The following is a 17346-nucleotide window of genomic DNA, read 5'->3' as shown; positions in this document are numbered from 1 at the left end:
AAGGAAAAAAAAAAAAAAAAGTTATGCAGTAAACGTAACTCATGTCCAACATTTCTTTAAAATGAAACACAAGAGTGAAAGATTAAAACGACTGGGATTACTAAATCAAAAAGTGGGTAACTACTAGGCATTTAAATTCACCAAAAATGTTAAAAATTATACAATATGGGGAAGATAACCAACTTATCTTTCTTCTGTTGCAGATAAAAATTAGATATACTGTGGTTCAAATTAAAGCATAAGTTAATTAAATTATAAACATCTTTCTACCTACGAAGAATTCTGAGTAAATCAGAAGGTGCTATTTCTTGGAATGATTTATGTCATACGTGACTAAAGGAAGAGAGGTCTATCAAGTACCTTCTGGTAGTCTTTCATGAACTCTTAGTTTATTGCACATAAATCAAGGCAAAAATCACCTTGTTTTACTTCTAAGAAATTCTGTAGTACTGTATTATGTTTAAAATCTATCTTAAAATCTATACTATTCAAATATAGTAGTATATTTAAATACATAATATTTGAACACAAATAAGGTGGTGATATAGTAAAATACCCTTTTTCTATATTATTCTCTTATATTCTAGACAGATTTGTGTAGCTCAAACCAAAAACATTTCATCAATCCGTAATCCTAAGATACTGAGTATACCTTCTTATGATCATAATACGCCAAATCACTGAAGAAAAGTTCTCATTTAAACATTATAAAACAAAACAATACTGACACTCGTTATTAATTTTCTTCTTGTAAATGTGTCACTTTCAATGCATGAAGTTAAAACCAAAGACAAACAACCAAAGCTTACCTTTTAGCAAAACTACCCCATCGTCCAATTATTTACATGTATATCACTAGTTACTACTACCCCAAGTAACCATATGATTACCTAATTTAACACCCAAATTACATACCAACAATTCAATAGTCTCTATATTCAATCTCTTATATAAAAATTAATAAAATCACGTGATTAGGAACTGTGAAAATTAGTAACGGGAACCCTCACTAAAATGGATTTGGGAGGTTTTGGCAGGGGGAGCTCATATCCTACCACTCATCATCAACTGCAGACCTAACAGGAAGAGATGGACTTGACCTTGCAGTCCCCTCTATTCCACTACTCCAGCTGGAGGTGACAACTTTTCTCATCCTCCCCCAGGCAACAGCTCCACCAATGAGAAGTCCCACAATTTGAATTCCTGTTTTACTCCAATGGACTGGTAGATCCTAACTGCCTTCCCAACGTCCTTTTCTGCTTAAAAAAGGGTGTCTGTCCTTTGTTTACCTGAACTTGCCTATCGTTTTATATGTATGTGTATATATATATATATATATATATATATTTTTTTTTTTTTTTTGAGAGAGAGAGAGAGAGAGAGAGAGAGAGAGAGAGAGAGGCAGAGAGAGAAGGGGACAGAAGACCTGAAGCATGTTTCGTGCTGACAGGCTCATGGCTCGAACTCACGAACCATGAATTCTTGACATCGTTGGAGTCAGATACTCAACCGACTGAGCCACCCAGGCACCCCTTGCCTACGGTTTTTAGCAGCTTGTTTGTCCTGGATTGCAATTCTCTTTTATTCTCTAATAAACCCATCTGTTCCTATTAAAAAACTTACAGTTTTACTTTTAAGGTTAACAAAACCCAGTAGTAATTTTTTGTAATTTCATTTTAATTTTTTATCCTTACTATTTACACCCAAGAAAGGAAAGTACACTGTTAATTTTTTTTAAATGCCCCAGTTTATGTCATAACGAGACCTTATCTGTTATAGAATAAAAATTCAACAACCTAGTATCTTAAGTATTCAACGTGAGTTTTCAACAAAAAAAGTGCATGTTTTTCATAGGTTCCTTCCCACTCCATTTTGTAAACAAAGGTTTACATTTGTGCATCTACTGACTTGGATTTTGAATGTAATCAATGGACACAAAGTAAAGGGGCCCACAATGGGATGGAGTCCAATACTTCATCCTCTTTTACACGTCCTCGAAGCAGCCCATTAGACAGAAATGGTTCAGAACATTCCCAATCCTCTACATAAAATGAAATTCTAAGATCCTAGAGATGGAAGGACTCCAGATATCACACCCCCAATTTCCCCATTTTACAGGAAAGGAGACTGAAACCCAGTTCAGCTGGCTTAACCAAAATTAGTCTGAAGACTAGAACACTTCTAACGATAAAGTCATCCTTCCAAAATTCCTTTACCCTTTTCCTCTAGGATGGCAAAGTCAGGTTATAATTTTAAAAGGAAAAAATACTAAAAAACAAATGGAAAGCAAAGAATATGGAATAAAAACCTATCTAACTTAAGGCAGAAGGGCTTCCTAAGCAGACTTGACTCCCTACTAATTAACTTATCCCTTTTCAGTTCCATTCAGATTCTATCACACCTTGTTTCTCTCGAAAAGAAATTCACTGCAAAGTAACTGCTTCCAAGCAGGCACCATTTCTAGTTGTTTCTAAAGTAAAAGTGCCTATTCCTCCTGCTGCAGTAGTTCATGCTGAGAATCACAACCTACTGCTGACACAGTACTCGTTCTTCCTTTTATACAAAGTCCTCTTTAATAAAGAACTAAGAGTTGAGAAGTAAAAGTATTTCAAAGTCCTTGTTTCTCCTCTGGAGCTAGAATTCCAAATGACTAGAAGTCTTCCATAGACAAAAAGGATGGCAGGGGAGAAGAGGAGATAAAAATGGGGCTTAATTCTAGCTACACTGTTTCCCTTTTAACTACTCTGAACAAAAATCATTTCTAAATTTTTCAGGACTGTAATTATGTTTTACAACATAAGCAGTAAGTCAAACATTCTAATACTATCTTACAAGTGCAAAGTCACTAAATAATCATTTAATGCCTACTATGTGCAAGAAACTTTCACATCTCAATAGCAATTTTGCAGCCTTATGATTAAGAAGAGCCAGTTCCATGGCTCTTAAAGAAAAAAAACAAAAACAGTACTCTTACAAGATTTTTTTAGGACTGTACTAGCAACAAAAATAAATGAAAATAAGGCCTTCCTAAAGAGTGTCTGGCACTAGTTGCCTTTCAACAAGTATTTGCTGAAATAAACTAATGAAAGACCTGAAAATTGAAACTACAGAAAAACTCTCACAATATCGTACACTGAATATTCACCAAAACAGTCTCTGCATGGTCTTAAAAGCTATACATAGACATTACTGCATTTAATTGTGATGCTAACTGTATGACCCAAGTAGGATTATTATCCTATTTAACTGAACGACTTGGGCATAGTTCAGTGGAGCACACAGAACTGTACGAGTTAAGGCTGCAATATACTAACAGCAGGGGCACCCTACCATTTACTAGGTGGAAGCCAGGGATATAAAGTAGCCTGCAACATGCTGGATAAACCCACAGAATTATCCAGCACAAAATGCTACCACTATTGAGAGATACTGATCAAGAATACGTAACTATAATGAATCCTAACCAAATAACAACCAGATAACTCAGGTGAACATTCATGGCTTTCCACCAACTGGCTCCTATTTCTGTCTCCAACTCAATTAGGATCACTGTTCCAACCTCTCTTTGGTACTCCTCTTAACTATCATAATTTGCTTTTCTCTACTTTTGCCCATATTGCTTGCCATATTGCTTTTCCTAGTCCTTCATGCTACTCTGAATCCTTATCTACTAATGTGTAGCAACATCATCAAGTGCAATGACTTTGCCTATAATCTGACTTTACAGAACGTCAGTAGACTTCTAAATAATTCTCTAAATTCAATTGTTTAACAAGTTCTAGTCTTTTAGTTAGGACTGGAAACTATATGAAGAATCACATTTTTCATTTCTTTTGAATACTCCCGTAAAACAATACATTGCCACTTGGAATTACAGAATTATTTCTCAAGGAAATTGTCTAATACAGCATGTTCATTTTAAAAGAATAAAAAATTAAAAGACACCTAATTCTTTAACAGAAAGAAAAGAACCAGAATTCAGGCCACAGTGTTTATAATCTAATGTTAACACTTAATAAGTGTTGGTTAAATGAACTCCAAGGTACAAAAATCACCTTGTAAGTTGGCATTCAGCAAAATTACACTGTAGTTTAAAAGACAATCCATGCTTTATCAGAGATTGCTTATTTTACTGTATCTTCCACAAGTCAAGAAAACAATAAATGAGATTTTTAAATAATTTTGATAATTATAACAAAAACTCACACATTTTTATTAAAAAATTCAATAAACTTGAGATGTCAGTTTTCTGCTTAGTCCTTGAAAGAGTCACACATAAAATGACTTCATTTCGAAAAAAATATCTTACAAAGATCAGAGTAGCCCATGGTTATAGTAATTCAAAATTATACTAGTAAACCAGGAATCTAGATAAGGACAACAGCAGCATTACTAGAAATGCAAACCTTTTTTCCCTTTCTAGATGTTGATATGAAAATAATTAGATTATTCTATCCCAATAGTTTTCATCCCTAGATTAATCATAAGAACCAAATCATACCTACTTCTACATGGCAAAAAGAGAATTAAAATAATTAAATCATGTCACTGCTACATATGATGTATTATATAAAATTATGCTTTCCTGCTTCCCATCAGTAAGTATATGCCAACCTCACATTCTTTCTAGAAGCCAAGAAGTTCAAACATAAAGCATGTTTATAATATCATTCACTTGCTATAGACTAATGCAGGAAATACATTAAATTCATCTTGCCTCATTTTTGGTTAGAAATTTAAAAATTCAGATTTTCCCTATTTCTTGTAAGCATTAGATATCAGATGTAACTTTCTCATCTAGTTTTTTTAAAACCTCAAAGTAGATTAATTTCATATAGTCCAACATTTAAGAAGACATTCTATTAGTCAAATTATATGTGCATTGGGGCGCCTGCGTGACTCAGTCAGCTGAGCTTCCAACTTCGGCTCAGGTCATGATCTCACGGTTCATTCGGTTCATGGGTTCAAGCCCTGCGTCAGGCTCTGTGCTGACAGCTCAGAGCCTGGAGTGTGCTTCAGGTTCTATGTCTCCCTCTCTCTCTTCCCCTCTCCTACTCACACACTGTCTCTCTCTCTCAAAAATAAACATATATATATATATATATATTTTTTTTTTTTAATTAGATATGTATTACAAATTCTAATAGCTCAATCCTACTTCGGAAAACATTTCCTACTTTCTCCTCCACAGTCAAATGAAAGAAGGCAAACCAATCTGTTACTCTGGAATATTCATTATGCATCTCATTAAAAAGTAAAAACATGTTTGGTAAAGAGTCTTCCTGACTTCATTCTAAATACAGTAAGAAAGATTCTAAAATTAAAAAAAAATTATAGCTGTAAACTTATAATTATGTGTTCACCTTCATATAGTGTTCAGCTATTAGAATGTATTAGCAAGTCACATACAAGTGAGGATCTGGGACACCCAATCTTTGCTTTTATTTGGCAATTAGAATTAGGCCTGTATTTTAACTCCTTTGTGTCAACTTGTTCATTACTCAAATGCATTAAAGGTAACAGTGTTGCCTAAAGAAAAATACTTGGTTTTATAAAATTGGACTTGCTGGTGGTACTCATTAAAAGTACAAGGGGCAGGGGTGCCTGGGTGGCTTGATTGGTTAAGCCTCTGACTTCAGCTCAGGTCATGATCTCACGGTCCGTGAGTTCGAGCCCCGCGTCGGGCTTTGTGCTGACAGCTCAGAGCCCGGAGCCTGTTTCAGATTCTGTGTCTCCCTCTCTTTCTGCCCTCCCCTGTTCATGGTCTGTCTCTGTGTCAAAAATAAATAAACGTTAAAAGTACAAGGGGCAGACTGGCTGTTAAAAGAAAAAAAAAAGTTGAGACTACATTGAGAAACAGTAAAAGCTGAATCCATTTAAAAGAAAAGCAAAGTCTAAAAATAACTGATTTAACTTTATTTTTTTTTTCTTTTAATCCAGTGATGATATTCTTCTGTTGGGAACAAAAAATGTCTGCTTTTAGTTCCAAACAGTCCATCTAGATCCAACAATGCACTATTCTTGTCACTACATGGAGTTTTGCTGAATAGTTTGAACCCATACTGACAAAATTAAATTTTAGTCCCATCTTCAAAAGACTAAAACAGGAACCCTAAACTAGAAGGTAATGATCACTGGGTTTAGGAATAAAAACATATAAACATTTGTAGCCAAAAATAATTCTAGTCTCAACTATCTAGACATTTGGGCAAGAGCCCTTGAGACATACTCTTGGAAATTCAGATTCAGATCTAGCCTGGTCAGATTTTACCATTTCAACAGGAATGTGTGCACGACTGGTATTTACTATGAAAATAGATTTCACTCAATAGTACATATTAATGGCCCAACTGAAAACTTTTTAAGTTTTTTGGAAGATAACACACTAATCACAAATGAAACTTGAAGCATATCCTGATACTATATACAGTACTGCTTTGAAATAAAGATTTTAAAAGATTATAAGGAAAATGCAAAGCACATGTTTAACTAACTTAGCAAGTTTCCTCCGCTCTTCTCAGGAGCCAGATACAATCTGAAAGGTAAAGCTCCCTCCTTTTTTTTTTTTTTTTTGACAATAGTAATTCTTTTGTGATCGTCTTGTGATTTTTTTTCTTACTACCAACACGTTACTTTAGTATGTATAAGGAGATATCCTAAAGATGAATAAAGCATTTGCTTTTAAAAATTTTAATATTTAAAAATAAGTGCATTTTAGTTAAATATGGTTAAATTTCATGATAAAAACAATTTTCTTTCAAGTTAAATAGTATAAAGGTGAGAGGTATTTTCCACTGTTCAGAATTAAAAACAAAAATGATTCCGAAGAATGAGTAGGTATTCAGAAAAACTATGCTATGCTATGACAAGACTATTATAGTTCATGCATAGTCAGGAAAAATAATTCTCCTTATATTAATAGTTCAGAGTACGTGTACATAACAAATGTGATTACGAAAGGGAAAACACCAAGAGAATACACTTATCCATTTGCATTATACTAACAAAATGATCTAAAACTTCTAGAAATACCAACCCTTCTTAACTGTTTATATAAAATTAATTTACACGATTTATTTTCTAATTTCTTTTTCCAAAGGGCAAGTCAAACAACCAAATGAAATTCAACCTCTAATTCATTAGAACAATAGGTCATAAATTCACTATCTACTAAAGCAGTTAAGGTGCGTCCTATGTTATTGTCTTTAAATCTCATTCCAAGCCATATTGCATTCAAAATACCCCTAGTATAAGCAAAGAGATTTCCCCTTAGAAACGTCTAGCTCCTTGCAAAGACAGTAGTTACTATAGCAAAACTTTAGAACTCTATGTGGATACGTATTTAGCTACCATAAACAGAGAGATGAGAAACACCCCAGCAACCTATAACCTGAATAGATGTAGAATTAAGAGAAAAGCGAACACCACATGATTTCACAAATATTATATACTTGATCATACCATTTTTTGGAATTTAAACAGAAAAAGCAACCACTCAGCAGTACAGAAGGACTGGGGAGATACAGCAAATGTGGAAAAAACCTTTCAATGAAAGGATACAGCCTTAAAGCACCAGTCTGAGTTCCGACGGCCAGGATCTTCTGTACAGGATCAAAGGCCAGGGCTGAAGGTTGATAGGGAAATCCATGGCGAACAGTCTAGGGATGGGCAAATGACATCACAGCAACCAAGGCAGCAAGCAGAATTTAAAAACAGAAAGTCAGTAGAGGCATTAGAATCTAGAACCAATTATAACTGATGCAGAACACATACACATGCACTCACTGCCTTAAAAAAAAAAAAAAAAAAGTACAAAACGTACATCAACAAAACTTATGCACACAGAACCTGAAACCAAAAGAAGTGAGTGTGTGTACGTGTGTGTGTAGATCACACCACACACACATACACAAATACCTCCCAATGTGACACTTTCATTTCTGCCCTTCCATAATACTGGGATTCTACGGAGGAAAATTTCTTAACACTCTATACTATCAAGTCTCAGACCAAAATACCAAAGTTTGCGGTAGTAAAAGAGATCTGTAAATTAATGTAAAAATGCAGTTCGTGTGTTATTTCAAGTGTGATAACTTCATCGTTACTTTATTTGGATCCTAAATGCAAGTACTGCTAAAGAAAAGCTGTCATAACAATTACTTTCGTCAAGGATTCAGGAAAGCAATTATCAAACCTCTATCCCCAAATTTTGCAATAGTAACAGAATGAAAATAAAGTGCAACATATTATTTTTGAATTTTGCTGTTAAACCCCGAATTTCAGGGCATTGGGGCAGAAATGTGCATGCAGCCATTTTTAAGAAACTGACATATGAAAGCACGGTATTCATAAGGCAGGTATTAACATCGAGACAAGTTCGTATATCTCACTGAGCAGCCAGTGAACTAATTCGCTGCATCATTCTTTCCCAATTACAGACCGCTATGGCAATTGTGCCATTAACAGGCAAAAAATCTCAGTACCAACTTTTTAATCAAACAGAATGCTGAAAGGACCCTGTGATTTCGTATTTTAAGCTTCCGGCCACATTTTAAGGGAAAGGTGATAAGCAAATATCCAGTTGAACAGGTCTGGTTTTTTGATGAACAATATTCATTCGAAACTGTTTCCAAAGGAAACTTCGAAGTTGGTGAATTACATTAAAATGCGCGAATGTAAAGGCTATAAGGTTATTGACAATACAAATTAAAGGTCGGTGAAATACGTTAGAAGCAACCTTGAAATGACTGCTGCATGTGTAAAGGAGGGGGGGGGAACCCCAAAACGAAAAACCAAAAGGAGTAAGATGATGTCAATCTCCAAAATAACCCACTAAGCCAATGCTTCCTTGGGCAGGAGCGAGCCCTCCATCCGAGGTATAATTAATACTGGCGTTCTATTCCCTGGCATTCCCGGGAAAAGCCCGAGGTGCCCCCCCCCGGAAAACGACCCCCCAATTTTCGCGGGGCTGCGCGCTCCGCTCACCTTGCAGAGCTGAAAGTGCTCGGACTGGAGCGTTTCCTGGATCTCGGGCTCCCGGTTCCCAGCCGGGTGCTGCTGTTGCTGCTGCTGCTGCGAGGCCGAGGACGAGCCGGCGGTCAGGCCGTCCAGCACCTTCCTGATGTTGAATTTCCTCATGGTCTCGGCGGGGCTCCCCCGCAGCCCGGCAAGGGGAGGCAAGAGGCGTCCCCCGGCGCGGGAAACGAGCCCGGGCCGAGGGCAGCGTCGACCGAGGACACGGAGGAGTGGGGCAGAGCGGGGGCGCGAGGGGAAGGAGGCGGCTGAGGAGAAGCGCAAGATAATCCAGACAGGAAATACGGCGACGACGAGAGAGCAGCGGCCACCAGAACCCCGGGCGGCGACCCCTCTTCTTCCGAGGCCGCCGCCGCCGCCGCTCGCCGCGGCTGCTGTGGCGCCGCTTCAGCCGCCGCCGCCGCCGCCTCGCTCCGCGGCCCGGCGGCACAGCAGTGGCGGCGGCGCCCGGAGCCCGCGCTGCCCAGCCTCACCTGGACGCGGGCTGACTCTGCGCCGCGCCGCCGCCCCGGCTCGCCCCCGCCGCCGCCGCCGCCGCCGCGTCCATGGCCCGCGGCCCCGCCGCTCCTCGCCCGCCCCGGCCCCGCAGTCCCTCGGCGCTTCCTCCCGCTCCTGCGCTTCCTCCTCTCCTCCTCCTCCGGGGGGTCGCCGGCCCTCCGGCGGCGGCCGCCGCTCGGCCTCCCCGCCTCTCAGCGCCGCTGCCCGCCCAGCATCGCACGCAGGGCGCCCGGGGTGGGTCCCCGCGCTCTCCGCTCCGCTCCTCCGCCGCTGGACCAGCCCGCCCTCGCTCCTTCAGAGCCCCCGCTGCCTTCCTCAGGCGCCGTCGCCGCCGCCGCCCAGGCTCTCGCCCCGCCGCTCCCTCTCGCCTGACAGGGCACCTCGGCACACGACACCAACGCCCGCCCAGAGCAGCAGCGGCAGCCGCGGTTACAGCGCCGGCCGCGGTGGTGGCGGCAGCTGGGCCTCCGCGGAGCGGGGCTGCTGAGCATGCGCACGCGCACCGCATTCCCCCCCTCCCGCTCGCTACCACCCCCCTCCCTACGCCCCCTCCACGGGAGTGGAGCTGGGGCTTAAATTACCTTCTGCGAAAATCCCAGACCATGGTTAAATTTTTTCCCACCCCAATCGCCCGGCCAGAGTATGCAGCTGCTTCTCCTGCAGCTGAGATAGTAAAAACGTGGACGACTAACGAGCAGCAGGAAGCCTTTATTTTAAATTCGGGGGTTTATGCTCTCGCCCTTTAATGAGGTACACGCTCCTGGCTGCTGGCTGCAATATTGCTCTACGGATGGGTTTTGTTTTGGATTGATTTGGATTTGAGTTTTGCAAAAGCTTCTAGACAACGATTATGTCTGTGGTGAAAGGATGACAGACTTAGGTAGTAGCAAAGGAAAGAAGATAAACCGGGGGCGGGGATATTAATTATTTCCTGAATCTGGTACTGTGGGTCAGATTAAAGCGTGGCCGTGGCAGGTAGCTGCTGGAATGGAATAGGCTGCCAGAGGGGAGCCGTTCCAAGGCTGGGTGTCTGCCCGGGCCAGTGACACACCACCCCTGGATTCAGTCCGCACGCTAGGGTGGGTGGGGATGGAGGCGGGAGGAAAGATGGAAGTAAACACCGCACCGCCACTCATTTTCAGAACCTACAATCCGCCTTGTAATTCTGATTGTCCACTAAGTAATCCCCAGTAGCTTCTACACTCTTGCGAGGTGAGGGGAGAATGAAGTGTTTGCTCAGACTTTTCCGCTTCTTCACTGGCACAATCTCACTTGGAGACGTAGAGAGAAATGTCTGGCTCAAGTTTGAAAAGATTGAAAGATTCATGCCAGGGGCACCCTCCCGGACAGTGTGTTCAAGAAAGAAGGGCGGATGTGAAGCAAGCAGCATTTGATTGGAAAGGACGTGGAAACTGGGAAAAACGTAAGGAAGGATAGAAGCACATAAAGATTACTTTTAATTCGTAGGGTGGGGGTGGAAAGGGAGGACACCCTCTCAGGTTAATAACTCTTTGCCCCTCATCATCCGGCGTACAGGCAAAGAGATGCAAAGGGTTTCCTGAACCGAAAACAGAAGTGCCCGCCCTCTTCTTTATGATTGGCCGCCTCCTACGGCGTCCAGGGAAATTCTCGTCAAACTACTGGTTGATGTGACAGGCCTTCAAGGATATTCTGCGAACCAACAACCGGGGCTTAGGGATTTCGGGAAATGTAGTTCTCTGCGGGGCTTCCGCGTCCAGGAACTAGTCTTAGGCTTAGAACCTAAAAAATTGTTTCCTGGCTTAGTATTTATTGAATTACTTAGTTAATTTACTGGGTACAACAAGCAATAAAACACGTTGGAGGGTCTTCTTAAGCTATTTCCAAGCGGCCCTGAAATTTTTGCTTACTAATTTAGTTCCCTGAAACACATTATGAGTTTGAGTCCCAGAAATGCAATGTTGGCTTCAAACAAGCTCACCACAGCCTAAAGGGGGCAAACCTTACATAAAAAGTAATTGTACAACAATACGATGGATTCATTGATGCAATCATGCACAAGAACTAAAGAGAGCAATTTAACTGGCCAGAGAACACCTAGGTATAGTGATACCATAGTTGAATCCAGATGAAAGGAGTTGAACAGGTGAAGAGGAGGAAGAACACTGGACGGCAGGTGGAAGTTGTTGAAAGTATCTGGAGAGCTTTTTAAAAACACAGACACCTTCATTGGGGGCAATTGCAAAAGAAGTCACTTCCCCACAGAATTTTTTGATGCACCTTTTCATCTAAGCTGGAAATAAATTTTAAAAACTCTCTTCGGAGAAGGGACAGCTTATTGCTGAGAGGCCTTGTGGAGCAGTGGAAAAATCCTAGGCTCTGTTGTCTGCCCGACATGAATTTCAAGGCCTTGGTGACATGTGCAACATTGAGCAAATTCCTTAACTTTTTCTAAGGGTCAGATTCCTCATGTGTAAAACGACATTAATACTACTTTCTTCCTAGAGTTTTGTGAGAACAAACAGAAACAAATGTAAAGTTTGCACTACATTGCTCAGCACTCTATAGAGTGCTAAATGTCATTTTTCCATTCTACTATCAGGGTCCTTGAGGTGAAAGGGACTTCAAGAGGTCATCAATTTAAGCCAGCCCCCCATTTTTTACTTTAGGATATTTGTTTTGAGTTTCCTACCTCATCCCTCTCATCAGATTATGAACTCATCCTGGCCTTTCCAAAAGTTCAGTTCATAGAGGACATGTGACATTTAGCATGAATGTGGAGCATATCTGCTAATGGAGGCTAGCTTTGTGAACTTGCAACCCTCCCTCTCCAAACTCAGGGAAACCAGGACATATCCAGAATTCTGTTCGGTAAAAAACAACAATACCCCCAAATATCTACCTTTATGAGAGCAAAAATGATGGATCCTCAAACTCATGGTTTTTTCTTGTAAGTCAGTTTCAATTGATCAACAGATTTTTAAAATTAAGATAGAAAAAAAAACTAAGGCATAAAATTTAGGAATCAAATAAAATTAATTAAAAATTTAAGTTAAGAATAAAATGATGAATGGGGTGCCTGGATGGCTGACGGTTGAGCATCTGACTCTTGATTTCTGCTCAGGTCATGATCCCGGGGTGGTGAGATTGGGCCTGGTGTTGGGCTCTGAGCTGAGTGTGGAACCTGCTTAAGATTCTCTCTCTGTCTCTCTCTTAAAAATTAAGTTAAATTTTTAAAAAAATATGATAAAAGTAAAAAGGCAAAAAAAAAATCAACATACAAAAAGAAAGGCAGTTCATTAAGTTATCTAGTATTGAAAGCCAAAGACTAAAGATTCATATATTCCAGCATCTGCCAGTCTTCGCTGCCTCGTTTAAAGGCTACCAAGCTAAAGAAGGCTCTGTTAGTAGTCTCATAGGGGCAGCTGGATGCTGATTGAGGGGAATAAAGTAGACATTGAAAATAAAAATTTTAATGAGAAATTATGTTATCAGCAAACACTTTCTGGAAGGTAGACCAAATCTACCTTACCTGCTAGCATTTATTTATATCAACTTCATTTCAATTTATTGACTCCCAAAGGATGTATGTGTGACAATAATTGATTCACTACACCATTTAACCGAATATTGAATTTAAATCATTTGCAAATTGCGGCAGGGATATTAATTAGTTAGTTTGCCTAGTTCAGGCCCCCTTTTCTGAATGGGTCCCCTGGGTCTTACTGAATCGCTGGGCTTGTAATTATGTGTTCTGGTGCAAGCTGATTAAATCAGAGGCAGACACCTGAAGTCAGCCAAGCCAAGAGATCATCTTGTGGGAATTTGGAGTTGAATCAGACCATGCTAATCAGTCTGCACTAGGAAGTCATGTGGAGCCGGGGTTAAAGCTAAGTATGTCCAGACTTAGTTGGAACACGGGAGAATGAAGCAGACACACAAACAACATAAAAGTGGCCATAGAGAAGTGGAGAGCCGACTCTCCATTCCTGACCTTCCAGCTCCCAGTCCTCATCCCTTGGAAATTCTGGCTACACTTTCTTTCCATCTTTGTATAAATGAGTTTCAATGGGTTTCTGGTTCTTGCAGCCAAATATTGTGGGAGAGATTTAGACACAACCTGCTCCAAAATATAAAGGAATGTAGAAATACTGCAGCCATCTTCCACTGCCCTTTTTACCTTCTGCTCACAATTCTTCCTATAGTTAAGTAGCTGTCGCAGTAATCCCACAAGGAGTTGGTGGCTTAGGGTGGAAAGGTTAAAAGCAGTGGTTTTGGTGAGAAAGGGTCAGATCCTGGATTGTATTCTAATGGTAGAGCCAAGAGCATTTGCTCACAGTATGGGGAGAAAGGGAAGCGACAAGGATGAGGCCTTGGAGTTTTGGCCTGAGTTCTTCAAAGAGTGGTGTTGCAATTTAATTTCCACATTTATGAGTCCTGGGAATTTTATTACCGTTTGTACCTGAGCGGACTGGACAAATATCAGCAGCTAAATAAACAAGGCATGTCTGGGAACAAGCAGGATCCACCACAGTGTGCCCTTTGTCAAGCTCTGGCTTTTCTAGAAAAACAAAGTAGGCAGAGATCAGTGAGATTTTATTATTTATTTTTTTAAGTTTATTTTTTAATTTCTTTTTTATTTTTAATATTTTGAGAGAGAGAGAGAGAGAGAGAGAGAGAGAGAGAGAGAGAGCACAAGAAGGGGAGGGGCAGAGAGATGGAGACAGAATCCGAAGCAGGCTCCAGGCTCTGAGCTGTTAGCACAGAGCCCGACGCGGGGCTCAAACTCACAAGCAGTGAGATCATGACCCGAGCTGAAGTCAGATGCCTAACCGACTGAGCCACACAGGAGCCCCTCAGTGAGCTTTTATCATTCCATATATTATCTCTGTCACTATTTAATATTGTAAGACTATCATTACACTACATACAAAAATATCTAAGCAAAGGTCAGTAAGTTCAAGTTCAAGTGAAAAGAAAATTCCAGAGGTGCAAAACAAAACTAATCGAACCAAATGAACACTTAAATGTAAAATATGAAGCATTCATGTAATATGAGTGAAAAATATTGTCAAATTCTTAAAACTTAGACACTGGGCAATCAGAAGTTCCTCAATAAATTCTCCTATGTTTCAAATGCTATTTCTATAATGGGAACAATATTTGAGGTAAAGAATAAATACCCCCAGTAGTTTTGTGTTGTTAGAGAGAGGGGGAAGGGTGAAGGACAGAGGGAGAAGGAGAGAGACAATCTCCAGCAGGCTTCATGCCCAGCGTGGAGCCTGATGTGGGGCTCAGTCTTAAGACCATGAGAACATGACTTGAGCCGAAATCAAGAGCCCGATGCTTAACCGACCAAGCCACCCAGAAGCCCCAATGCTCCCAGTATTTTTAGTTTCAGTATCTCATTTTAGGATTTAAACACTGTTGTGTTTGGAGAATTTTGCTAAAGGTTTCACCAAAAGTTCAGTTTTTCTTCTCAAAAAACCGCTTATAATTTGATTTGTGACTGAAGAGTTGGCAACAAACTTTTTACTTTATTGTACTTTATGCAGTTACTCACGGTCAATACACTGTAGTGACTGAATAAGCTTTGAAAAGCAGTTAAAGTTAGTATTTCGTTCCATCCCCCCCCCACCCCATTGCTTCCTTCTGCTCCAGTCCTGCCTGAGCCATCCCCCCAATGCCCCCTTCCAGCCCTGCAACACACACACAAAGAGAGAATAAATTGTGTGTCATAATACTTCTAAAAAGTTTTCCCTGGGGCGCCTGGGTGGCGCAGTCGGTTAAGCGTCCGACTTCAGCCAGGTCACGATCTCGAGGTCCGTGAGTTCGAGCCCCGCGTCAGGCTCTGGGCTGATGGCTCAGAGCCTGGAGCGTGTTTCCGATTCTGTGTCTCCCTCTCTCTCTGCCCCTCCCCCGTTCATGCTCTGTCTCTCTCTGTCCCAAAAATAAATAAACGTTGAAAAAAAAAAAAAAAGTTTTCCCTTCGCAGAGCTCAAGCATACCAAGTATGACTCTGAGAGAATTGCCAGGCCACACTTTTTTTTTTTTTTTTAATTAAACACTACTCAGCACACAGGTCAATAACTAAATGCCAGCAGACTAACAGAAAACTGAATCCTTTCTCCCTCAGAGAGAGTTGTTGGACATGACAGCACAACGAGATAATGCCAACTGCAACGAAGTGATGTGACAGGGCCTTCCATCTGAGGCTCTGAGGCTGTAGAACTTTTACATGCTGACTTTCCTTTCTTTCTCGGCAACTCTCAAGAACACCACCTGAGAAATCAGAACGGATCAAAACAAAAACCCTGACCTAAGGAGAAGGGGAGCGGTCTTCTCTCCAAGGATCTACCAGAGCCAAGAGAATAGTATAGACAATGAAAACATGGAAGGGATGCTTTCTTTAGGTGGGAAAACGTAGTCTCACCCCCAGGGATGTAGTTCCTCAAAATAGGATTAGGTATCTAGCTTTAAACTGAGAATGGAGTCCTTGACTGTGTCTTTCGCAAACACCATACACTTAGCCTAACAACGTGTCTACAAGCCTACAACTGTAGCACGTGAGCCTCCCCTCATCAGTGGCTTCAGTTATCCATGGTCAACCATGGTGGGAAGCGGACGATCCACCTGACTTCGTGTAGGAAGGTCAACGGTAGCCTAAGGATACATCACAGTGCCTACATCATTTACCTCACTTGATCTCATCACCTAAGTATTTTATCATCTCACATCATGACAAGAAGAAGGGTGAGTACAGTAAGGTAATAAATTTTGAGAGAGACCACATTCACATAACTTTTATTACAGTACACTGTTATAATTGTTCTTGTTTATTGTTAGTTATTATTGATCTCTTACTGTGCCTAAATTATAAATTAAACTTTATTATAGGTATGTATGTATAGGAAAAACACATAGTGTATATATACACACACATGTATGTATATATGTATACATACATACAACCATCTTCAACTTTTGGGTAATCTCTGGCCTCACGGTCATCTGTTCTTTTTATGTTACTCTATTATTGTATTTTCACACACCTACAGTTTCCAGTGGCCACTGCACGATCCCTAGTTCTATGATCAGTGGCACAAACTACATTTCTTTGGGCATGCAATTTTTTTGTTGTTTATTTCTTTATTTTGAGAGAGAGAGAGAGAAAGCACAAGTCAGGGAGGGGCAGAGAGAGAGAGGGAGAAAAAGAGAATCCCAAGCAGGGTGCACACTGTCAGTGTAGAGCCGGACATGGGACTTGAACGCACAAACTGAGATCATGACCTGAGCCAAAGTCCGACACTTCACTGCCTGAGCCACCCAGGCACCCCTGAGCATGCAATTTTTAATGAAAAATCTCTATTAAGTAACCTACAAACATGTTACTAAACCAAACATTAGTAAAATCAGTGTAAATACTCCAAAGAAAACTGAGTCTTTTCAATCTCAGGAAATAACACACACACACACACACACACACACACACACACACACGCACACCCAGCTCCCAAAGCCTGGGATAATAATTTGGATATTTTCTGAACAGTTTGTTAAGATAATCTCTGAAGGAAGGTAAGACACTTAGCATAAGACAACTTCCTCAAAATTCTCTTCACCTATTTATAACCCCCTCACCCCATTCCTTTCCACCTCATGGCAGTTTTTCCAATACCCTGATTCTTTTTTTTTTAAGTTTTATTTATTTATTTTGAGAGAGAGATAAAGCAGGGGAGAAGCAGAGGGAGGGAGAAAGAATCCCAAGCAGGCTCTGAACTGTCAGTATGGGGAAGCCTGATGTGGGGCTCCATCCCATTAACTGGGAGATCGTGA

The 17346-nt window shown here is 40.7% G+C and overlaps 1 protein-coding gene across 3 annotated transcripts in view; it reads right to left on the bottom strand.

Moving 5' to 3' along the window:
* Positions 1 to 9283, bottom strand: part of STXBP5 (syntaxin binding protein 5) — a 174423-nt gene extending 165140 nt beyond the window's left edge. For all 3 annotated transcript variants that reach the window (XM_047858198.1, XM_047858199.1, XM_047858200.1), the window contains exons 1-2: positions 8986 to 9283; positions 7561 to 7658 (exon numbers count right to left, since the gene is read on the bottom strand). In XM_047858198.1, coding sequence (XP_047714154.1) covers positions 7561 to 7658; positions 8986 to 9138 — 251 coding nt within the window. In that variant the 5' untranslated portion in view covers positions 9139 to 9283. The remainder of the gene's footprint in view (positions 1 to 7560; positions 7659 to 8985) is intronic.
* Between the last annotated feature and the right edge of the window lie 8063 nt (positions 9284 to 17346).

Source organism: Prionailurus viverrinus, chromosome B2 (assembly GCF_022837055.1).
Source record: "Prionailurus viverrinus isolate Anna chromosome B2, UM_Priviv_1.0, whole genome shotgun sequence".
NCBI classification, from domain to species: Eukaryota; Metazoa; Chordata; class Mammalia; order Carnivora; family Felidae; genus Prionailurus; species Prionailurus viverrinus.
Note: the sequence above shows the minus strand (reverse complement) of the source record. Positions and strands in the feature narration are given on the sequence as shown.